This window comes from Megascapheus bottae, chromosome 17 (assembly GCF_031878675.1).
Source record: "Megascapheus bottae isolate mThoBot1 chromosome 17, mThoBot2.hap1, whole genome shotgun sequence".
NCBI classification, from domain to species: domain Eukaryota; kingdom Metazoa; phylum Chordata; class Mammalia; order Rodentia; family Geomyidae; genus Megascapheus; species Megascapheus bottae.
In genome coordinates this window covers 20,099,963-20,110,460 of record NC_143525.1, presented here as the reverse complement: position 1 = coordinate 20,110,460, position 10,498 = coordinate 20,099,963, and the positions used below count along the sequence as shown (strand labels likewise).

General features: G+C 51.2%; 1 protein-coding gene across 1 annotated transcript; it reads right to left on the bottom strand.

Moving 5' to 3' along the window:
- Positions 1-3,056: 3,056 nt before the first annotated feature.
- On the bottom strand, positions 3,057-6,563 carry Sost (sclerostin). The gene is made up of 2 exons (XM_090351632.1): positions 6,270-6,563; positions 3,057-3,472 (listed from the first exon to the last, which is right to left on the bottom strand). Exons 1-2 carry the CDS (start codon positions 6,484-6,486, stop codon positions 3,057-3,059), a joined length of 633 nt encoding a protein of 210 aa, XP_090207758.1. The 5' UTR covers positions 6,487-6,563.
- Between the last annotated feature and the right edge of the window lie 3,935 nt (positions 6,564-10,498).

The following is a 10,498-nucleotide window of genomic DNA, read 5'->3' as shown; positions in this document are numbered from 1 at the left end:
CATTTACTAGGTAAGCCCTCAGCAGCGCTCCCTTCCCTAGCAATTGTTTCTTTTCTTCTTTCTCTCTCTCTCTTTCTTTCTTTCTTTCTTTCTTTTCTGTGCTAGTACTAGGGCTTGAATTCAGAGCCTAGAAACTATCCCTTAGCTTTCACTTAGTTCTTTCTTTCTGTTATTCTTGGGGCTTGAAGTCAGGGCCTGGGTGCTGTCCCTGAGCTTTGTCGCTCAAGGCTAGTGCTTTACCATTCTGAGCCATAGTTCCACTTCCAATTTTCTGGTGGTTAGTTGAGATAACCACCAGAGCTGGGCCTAGCCACTCCACCAGAAAACTAGAAGGGATAGTTTCTAGCCACTCTCCTTGGCATTACCAGCAAACCAAGCCTGGTTCCATCACACTTGAGGCAAAAGAGTATGGCTGATAGCCTGCTCATAGGCCTACTGGGCTCTGCACAGCTCGAGGGGAAGCCAGGGTGAGGATCTGCACGCAGGTCTGACTGTGGAGAAAACTTTTAATCCTATGGTGCCTCATCCTCAGATTCAAACCCCCACCTGGCTGCAGAGTCCGCATCTGTACCCACAGTTCTGTACAGCTCCCACTGCCTCTTGGATTGGCCAACAACTCCCTTTCCTGCCCACCTGGGGACATTCTTCACTGAGGCCTTGCAGGGACCTGGAGCTGCAGGGCGGAACAGGTAACTGACATACACTGACTTGAGGAAGACGGGATGACAGAGTTTAAGGAGCAAGCTGCTCCTTCCTGTAATCTCAGCTGCTCAGATGGCTGAGATCTGAGGATGTTCAAAGCCAGCCCAGGCAAGAAAATCTGTGAGATTCTTTTCTCTAATTAACCACCAGAAAACTGGAAGTGATAGAGGGCTAGCCTTAAGTGAAAGAGTTTGGGGACAGCATCCAGACCCAGATTTCAAGCTTGATGACCAGCAACAACAAAAAGAATTTAAGGGCTGTGAGTGTGCCCTAGTGGCAGAGCGCTTGCCTAACATACATGAAGACCGGGGTTTGATTCTTTGGTACCACATCCATAAAAAAAAAGTCAGAAATGGTGCTGTGGCTCAAGTGGTAGAGCTCTAGCCTTGAGAAAGCCCAAGGACGGTGCTCAGGCCCTGAGTTAAAGCCCTGGGACTGGCACGCGTGTGCACCCACGCATGCGCGCACACACACACACACACACACACACACACACACACACACACACTAAGGGAATTTATTGAGAGTTGAACTGAGAAGCCACATGTGAGCTTATTTAAGTAGTATAAGGCCCCCTAGGATAGGCTGGACTTGATTGAAAACACTGTACTTGCTGGATACCAGTGGCTTACTCTTATAATCCTAGCTATGCAGGAGTCGGAGCTGTGAGCATCATTGCCCTAAGACAGCCCAGATAGGAAAGTCCATGAGACTCTTCTCTCCAGTTAACCACCAAAAAGCTGCAAGTAGAGGTGTGGCTGAAAAAGCTAATAGCATCCGGGCCCTGAGTTCAAGCCCCAGAGTTCACGCAACCTCCCCCCCCCCAACACACACACAATGTTGACTGTAAAGTTTGGTCCTATGGCCAAGGGAAAGGTGTTAGCTGACAGAAATGACATTGAGTGTGGCTGGTGAAAAGGGACCACATCCTCTTGGTTACAATTAATTGTCTTTATTAACAATGGCTCTGAACACCAAAGAGAATAGACTGTACATGAAGCAATATTAACATTGTCATTCTCTACAAGGAAAAAAACATTTGCATTAATAACTTAAATGAGGAAATAAATATGTCACTTAACTCTTTCAAAACCACCACATTTGTTTCTTGTGGACAAGTCCCACACAAAGGGATTACAAAACTCACCAGGCCCTGCCAGCTCTCCTCTGGCAGACACTTGCGTTAAAAACACTTTAACTACACAGAAAGTCAGAAGTGTCTGGAAATGATTTTCAAGACTTGTGGGTGGCAGCTTTGCAGTTTTTCAGACTTTATGTACAGCACTTGTAATCCCCTAGAATATTCTTTTAATGAAGGATATCACAGCCACATGTTGAGTGTGATGCGGAGCTATTTTTCTAGCCAAAACTGTCTGTGAGTGGTGGACAGGAGGATATGTGGCGGGTGGGAGGTACAGGCTGGACTTTGCCAGTCCAGTGACCTTGGACTTGACCTTCTCTACAGTAGAGTGACTTGAAAGCCCTGGAGAAAGGAAGGGCCATTGATCTTTGGAAAGGGGGTGTGGGCATTTAGGGTAGTTTGTACCATGGTTTTGGTCTGCCCCCTCATCTCTAGACCTCTCCCTCTCTACCCTACTATTTCTTTGAGATGAAGTGGAGGCAGCCAATGTTTGGGGAGCCCAGGATGGGGCTCAACTTAGCTGCTTTTAAGGAATTTGTCAGCTTTCTTCTTTTTTTCTGTTTGTTTTCAAGTCTGTCTGAGCATGTCAGCAACATGACTCTGGACTTGAATTCTGGATGGAAGTGAACTTGACCCTGACTCAACCCATCCCTTCCTCGTCATCCCCACCCTGCCCATGTGAAAGGTAAGGTCAGTCCTCCAAACCCTATGAAGATTCTGGTGACCCTATACCACCTACACCGCATGTTCACAAAGGTCCCAAATGGCATAGTCCAAGGTCCCCCAGTACCTTAGTGGCAAAGTCAGGACCGGAAACCCTGTCTAGTCGCTGGCACTCATAAGCTTTACGATGGAGGAGCAGAGAGGGGAAGTGGTGGTGGGGGGAATCTTAGCCAACTTTCATCAACACTTTGATCAACACTCTGTGGCCTATCCACGCACCCCACTGCTTCCTTAGACTCCCCGGGGTGTGGGTGGAAATGGCCAGGCTGCGCGGTTCAGTGTCGGTGACTCAGTTCCCTTCTCTTGCAGGACCTCCTGGGTGTGGGGGAAGGGCATTGCAGGTACCCACGATTCTGCCCGGCCCCCGGGGAGGTTTCAGGCCCCCTTCCGGTCCTGGGGTGCACCTATATAACAATAAAAGACCAATAATGGAGCCACACGCGGAAGGGCAGGCAGGGAGGTCCGGGTCGGGGCCGGCGCGGCGTGGGTTCTAGTACGCGTTCTCCAGCTCGGCCTGGTTGGCCTTGGCGCCCCGGGTGCGGGGCCGCGGCTTGCGGCCCTTGTGCGGCCGCGCGGCGTCGAAGTCCTTGAGCTCGGAGCGGTTGTGCGAGCGCGTGAGCCGCTTGCACTTGCACGAGGCCACCAGGCGCACCTTGCGCGCGCGGGGCGCCACGCCGCCCGGGCACAGCAGCTGCACGCGCTGCGCGCGGTAGCTGTCGGGGATGCAGCGGAAATCCGGCCCGTTCGGGCGCCACCATTTGCCCCGGCTGATGGCGTTGGGTAGCAGATGAGCCGGGCCGCACTGGCCCGAGCACACCAGCTCGGTGACGGGCTTGGCACTGCGGCACGGCCCCTCCGTCACGTAGTGGGTAAAGTGCAGCTCCCGGCAGCTGTATTCGGACACATCTGCAGAGACAGACAGACAGACAGACAGACAGACAGACAGACAGACAGACAGACAGACACAGAGAGAGGGGCATATATGAGAGCCATGGCGCCTGGGCCACTCCCCACCTTCTCCAGCCACCCCTCCCTGCCCCTCCTGCCCCTGGCCTGGCAGCTTTACATCCTGCAGGCATTGTGGGTGGAGAGCTCACCAGCTCACCTCTCCACTTCGGAGCCAGGAGACTGCAGAGGCCAAACACCAGGACTCCAAGATCACTTACTCTCTTTGGACAGGCATGTCGCCTCCATTTTCCCATTTGAACAATGGATTTCCCCAGGATTCAGAGGCTCACCTGGGCTCACGGAGACCACCCAGATCCTGATTTGGTGCCCAGTGAGGAGTTTCAAGGGTTGGCTATGCATATGATGTGTGTGTGTGTGTGTGTGTGTGTGTGTGTGTGTGTGTGTGTGTTGGCACTGAGACTATAGAATTCAGAGCCTTCGCACACTGTCCCTTGGCTTGTTCAAAACAAAAACACGGGGACAGGAGTTTAACCTTGTGGTAGAATGCTTGCCTAGCATGAGCCAAGACCCAAGTTTGATTCCTCATTTATCATATACCTAAAAAAAGCTGGAAGTGGTGCTGTGGCTCAAGTGGTAGAGCTCTAGCCTTAAGAAAGCCCAAGGACAGTGCACAGGCCCTGAGTTTAAGCCCCAGGGCTGGCAAAAAAAAAAAAAAAAAAAAAAAAAAAAAAGGGCTAGCCCTCTACTACTTGAGCCACAGCTCCACTTCTGGCCTTTGAATGGTTAATTGGAGATAAGAGTCTCACAAACTTTCCTCCTTGTTCTGGCTTCAAATCGTGAATCTCAGATCCTAGCCTCCTGAGCATATAAGATTACAGGTATGAGACACCAGCACCCTGCCTATAATGTCTTATTATTAATTATTCCTCTTCCTTTTGAAGCCACTGAGGAGCCTGAGCTGGGGGTCCCACACCTTCCATTCAGCTCTGCCTTCTCTTAAATTCCTTTTCCAGAGACTTGGGAGGCGTGGACAGGAGATGGAGAAAGGAGCAGAGGTTAATTGGAGGTAATAAATCAGGACAGCTGCTGGGGAGGGAGCGGAGGGGCGGCAGGTGGGTCAGGCCAAGAATTCATTAGACTTGAAAGAAACCAGGGCCGTGTGCCCCCAACCCCCTCATTATCAGGGAGGACCCTGGGGGAGAGAAAAGGCAGAGCCAGGTCTCCTGACTGTCCCCCTAGGGTCTTATCTCCCAAAGATAGGAGCAATTGCTCAGGCCCCCATAGAGGTAAGAGGGATGCTACTGCAACACCTAGGTCCCCACCAGAAGGAGACAGACCTCGCCAAACTTTGCATCATCAACTACCAGGAGCAATTATTAAAGGTTTGCTGTTGACAGGCATTCTGCTGCAAACAATTGTTGAGTGTTTGCTGTATACAGACATTCTTCTGGGCAAGTTCCCTGTTCTGTCACTCAGGGCACCTGACACTGAATCTGCTCCCTGGGGGTGAGGACAAGGGGACACAAGACACACATTGGCCAGGAGTCCTCCTGTGGGAGCTTTCTAAAATAGCTGGTCCCCACGTGAGCCCCTGTCCACCCCAAAGGTTTCACAGGGACAATGCCAAAAGGACTCAAAAGAAGATTTTAAAAAAGTCCTAAAACCAAAACTGAAGAAGAGCATTCTCCACGTACCCCAGACCCTGGCAGCAAGCCTAGCAGGGGATACCAGATGTTCCCTTCCTCCTGTGGCCAGGGGTTCTGGCTCCAGGCAGGGCTGGCAGGTGGGGGAGGCCTGTTTGCTATGGAAGGAGTTGGTTTGGGGCTTTCCAAGAACTGAGCCCTCGGTCAGGTACTTCCTCTGCAGAGTTCCCCCAGAAGCTGTGGCCTCTCCTCAGAACCCGGGAGGTTTCTTGTGGGGGGGGGGGGTTGCCACAGTCCTCCAGCAAACATCTGGTGAGGGGCTCTGCTCTTCCCTGGAGAAGACCCCAGACCTTATCTGGCCTCCGGGTCACCCCCTGCCCTCCGTGGCCCATCTGGTTGACACAGCATGCCAGGGGCTTCTCTCCCACCTGGATAATGGCCATGGGGCAGGGAGGCCCTCATTCTGAAGTGTCACAGCCTCCCCTGCCCCTGCTCAGCAGTCCTGCCAGCTCCCCCCAGTCCCCTAGCTCCAGCTTTTCTGCACTGGAGTGACCAGGAACCCGGATGTGACCACCACAGGACCAGCGTCTTCTCCAGAGTCCCCAGGAATGAAGTCAAGCTGGCTGAGGTGCCTGCTCGGGATGGTGGTGACATGTGTCCCCTGACCACACAGAGGCACTGTCATCTTCTGCTGCTGCCCATGTCAGAGACTTAATGGGCTCTTCCACATCCCTTTCCTTCTAGAACCAGCCCTGGGCACGCCCCCACCCCATGCTGTCTTGCAGCTGGATTAAACCAGGCTCAAATCTCAGCTCTTCTACTGGGTACCAAGTGACTTCATCTTCAAGCTGGAACATCACCACCCAGGGTTCCCCCACTGTGGCCCGATGCTGGACCGGACTTCCATGTTCTCAGGAGAGGGTTCTTTGAACCTCTGATGAGTCCTCTGAGTCTGTACCAATGCCATACCCTCCCTGCCCTGGACTCTCCTTACCAACCCCCCTACTCATGTCCTTGAATTCTAAGTCTGCTGGCTGCCATCCTCCTCCTGCCTCCAGACAAGCCTCTCCCTTCTCCAAAGCCTCTGAAGAGCAGATTCCAGAAGATTCTGGAAGATTCTTTGGCTGTCTTCCAGGACATTTCTCTCATACCTTTGGCCTCAAAGGGGTGATGGGGAGGTCTCCCTCCGTTCTCCGCCCGGTTCATGGTCTTGTTCTCTGCCTCTGGTGGGGGCTCAGGGTACTCCCCAAGTTCAGGGATGATCTCTGTGGCATCATTCTTGAAGGTCTGCCACCCCTGGCCCTCCACAGCTTGGAAGGCTGCATGCACCAGCAGGCAGACGAGACACAGGGCTAGAGAAAGCTGCATGGTGCCAGCTGCAGGAGGGCACGGGCCTTCCAGGAACACAGGCTCCCGTCCCCCAGCCTGGACACACTTGCCTTTTTAAAGCCCCCTCCACCTCGTGCCAGCCAATGAGGGCGGGCTGGGACCAGGCCAGTCCCAGGCAGCCCTCAACCCTGGGGGAGGGGACAGGGGTGTGCCCAGAGCAAGCCCTCCCCCAGCCCCCCCTCCGCCCCCAAGCTCAGAAAACTTCCAAAGTGCTGCTGGCACTCAGGTGGCCCAGAGAGAGAGGGCTGTGAGGCAGGGCACCCATGCCAGCCTGCCAGGCACCTCCCCAGGGCAGGCAGCCACCGTGGTTTTCAGATATCAAAACTGACTCTGGTTTTTAATTGCCTGCCTCCCTGGGCCCTCAGGCATTCTGGAAACCAATTTTGAACCAGTTTAACAAAGAAAATAGGAGGCTCTATCCTCTCGCAGACTGAGGTGATCTTTCTCAGGCCACCCCCACTCACCAGTGGTTGGCTGTCCCCCACTCAGACCCCAGCCAGAGGCAGAAGGATGCTAGGAACCAAAACCAGGGTCTCATGCACACTAGACAAGTGCTCTGCCACTAAGGCGACATCCAAGAAAAATGTCTTTTTAGGAAACTCTAGTGATTGCTAGGCACTAATGGCTCATGCCTAGAATCTTACCTAAAGAGGCTGAGATCATGCCAGGCGCGGTGGCTCATGCCCATGGTCCTAGCCACTCAGGATGATGGAGGTTCAAGGCAAGCCCAGGCACTAAAGACCATGAGACTTTTGTTTCCAATTAACCACTAGAAAGCCAGAAGTGGCCCTGTGGCTTAAGAGATTGGGTGGTAGCCTTAAGCTGAAGAGCTCAGGGACAGCGCCAGGTCCAGAGTTCAAGCCCTACGATGAGGAGAGGTTGAGATCTGAGGTTGGAGGTTTGAAGCCAGCCCAGGAGGGAAAGTTCATGAGACTTCAACTATCCAGCAAATAAAGAAAAGTGGGGTGGGGGGAGGCAGAAATGGAGCAGTGGGTTCATGAGGTAGAATGCTAGCCTTGAGCAAAAAAAGCTAAAGGTCAGAGCCCATGCCTAAACAAGACTGGTGTGCAGGATGGGATGAGAGTGGATCACACAGAATTCTGTGTGTGTGTGTGTGTGTGTGTGTGTGTGTGTGTGTGTGTGTGTACGTACACACCAGTACTAAGGTTAGAGCTCAGGGCTTCACACATTCACTTGGCTGATCTTGAGCCATCACTTACTCCACTTCTAGCTTTTTGCTGGTTAATTAGAGCTAAAAGGCTCATGGGCTTTCCTGCCTACATTGGCTTGAACCTGTGAATCCTCATGGTTACAGATGTGAGTCCCTAGAGCCCCAAGTCCAACATACGGAGAACTGACTTTTTACCTGATTTTCTTGCTTTTCCATACCATTTGGAAAACCAGCTTTGAGTTTTCCACCGGAGACACTGAGCAGTGCCTACCACTGTGTACTCCAGGAACCTAGCCCCTGGTCAGTCTAGGCAGGAAAAGACCAAAAGGAATTTGCTAGATCAGCCTGTAGCAGCAGCAGAGCCTGGGGGGCTTGGAGAGGCAGGGGGCAGGAAGGTTCACACCTGAGGTGTAAGCCAGGAAAGATCTGTAGGAACCTTCATTGGAGAGTGATGGTTGGAGGGAGGCTGGGCCCAGGTCACCTGGGCATGCCAGCAGGGCAATGAATCAGTGTGCCTCACCTGCAGAGATTCTGCACGGTTTTGCCACCTGCCTCAACTTGTAAGTCGCCGTGTCCATCTGTGGCCCACTGACTCTCCATTTTGTCTATCATCGATCACCCGACACATGAATGGGGCTGTGCTGACAGTTTTACAAGCCAGACAGAAGTCCCTACAGGAAGGGCCTCTGATACTTGCTTCCTAAGTCAGTTTCCTTCGGGGCAGACAAAAACAGCTGTGTCCATTGTTGGGGGTGATCTATCTCTCCCGACAGAGTCACTGGTATTGTGAGAAGCTGGCCCTCTGTGGCCCCTGTCTTTGTCTGTGACCCCCCCCTTTTCCTCTGCTCTGGAATGCAGACTATTAACCCTGTCCCTGCCAGACAACTGCCTGGCAGTCCTGGACTTGAAGGGGTTCCCACATGTGTTTCCTGGGGCTCAGGTTGATGCTCACAGCCCCACCTGCTGGTAGGAGCTGTCACAACACCCTCCTTAAACAGGTGTTTGGTTCTTGGAACACACCTGCCACCTGCTGGACCCAAATGGAGTTGTCAACGAGTGCAAGGATAGCCAGCATAGGATTCTAGGCCATTTCACTATTTTATGGAGATCTAAAATAGTGTTTAAAGGAATCAATCCAGTGGACCTGATTTGGGACTTGATTTTCATAGGAAGACTCGGGAGGACCTGTTGCCATGTCTGCCATTTTGTGTTTCACTCCATGTGATGTCCCAGGCAGACAACTCCATTTACTGCATCCACAAACTTGGTCATTATTCAGTTGTTTTCTGGAGTTAAATCTCTGTATACTTTTTTTTTTTGCCAGTCCTGGGCTTAAGCTCAGGGCCAGAGGACTGTCCTTGGATTTTTCTCAAGGCTAGAACTCTACCCCTGGAGCCTCAGCACCACTTCTGGCTTTTTCTAAGTATGTGGTACCAAGGAATTGAACCCGGGTCTTCGTGCATGCTAGGCACTCTACCACTAGGCCAAACTCCCGGCCCCTTTGTATACTTTTTAAATTAAAGGCTTTTGAGATAATTCTTACAGACACTTGTAAGAACTGAGAAAATTTGCATGTTCTTTACTGAGTATCTCCCACTGCTACCATCCTAAGAACTATAAGCACAGGTCACAACCCAGATGTTGCACATACATGTGCATTCTGCACAATTGTATCGCATGTGTAGATCTGCTTATCCATTCATACAGTTCTACCACTTGAGCTCCACCTCCAGCTTTTGGGGGTGTAGTTAATTGGAGGAAGAGTCTCACAGTCTTTCCTGCCCTAGGCTGGTTTTGAACCATGACCCTCAGATCTCAACCTCCTAAGTAGCTAGGATTACTGTCTGCACATTCTATGCATTTTGACAAATGCAGGATGAAAGGTATCCAATCTAGGATCATTATGGTGGGCATACTGCCCCCCTAAGTTTCCACATTCCCTCTACACATTCCCCTCCCACTTCTCCCAATGCTAGGAAGCACTGCTATCTTCTGTCTCAGTGGGTTTTTCTTTTTCCAGAATTTCACAAGTTGGCTTCATACAAGATAGAGCCTCTTCAGATGGGCATCTGTCACCTCGTAGCCTACATTTGTATTTCCTTGTTTTCCTGGTAACCACTTAGTTTTTCTTTGTGGCCAGTACTGGGGTTTGTTCAAGGTCTTACCCTTGGTCAACTTTCCTACTTTCCTGCTGGAGCTGACTTGAAATTCTAATTGTCAGATCCGTTTCCTATGTGGCTAGGATCACAGACCCGAGTCACCAGTACCTGGCCAACAGCCCATTTCTTTTTGAACTAATAATATTCCATTATCTTGATAACCCGCCATCCATCTAGTCATCTGCTGAAGGACATCTTGGTGGCTTCCAAGTTTGGGCCATTAGGAAGAAAGCTGCTGAGAATGCTTGTGTGCAGGATTTTATGCGAACATAAAATTTCAAATCATTTGGATAAATACCAAGGAGCACACTACTGGACTGTAAGGAAGAATATGTCCACTTTTCTAAGAAACCATCAAATTGTCTTCCAATACCATCTTTCATTCTCTTTCCATGCATTTTCCTTTTACTCTGCATCCATCAGGTGCACATATTTTTTTTTAGCACAAAGAATTTTATTAGTTTTTTGTTGGTCTGAACTCTTTTGCTCAAGGCTAGTGCTCTATCATTTTGAGCCACAGTGCCAGTTTTCTGGTGGTTCACTGGAGATGACAGTCTTATGGGCTTTCCTGCCTGAGCTGACTTTGAACCTCTATCCTCAGATCTCAGCCTTCTGACTAGCTAGAATTACAGGCATGAGCTACCAGCTCCTGGCCTATTAT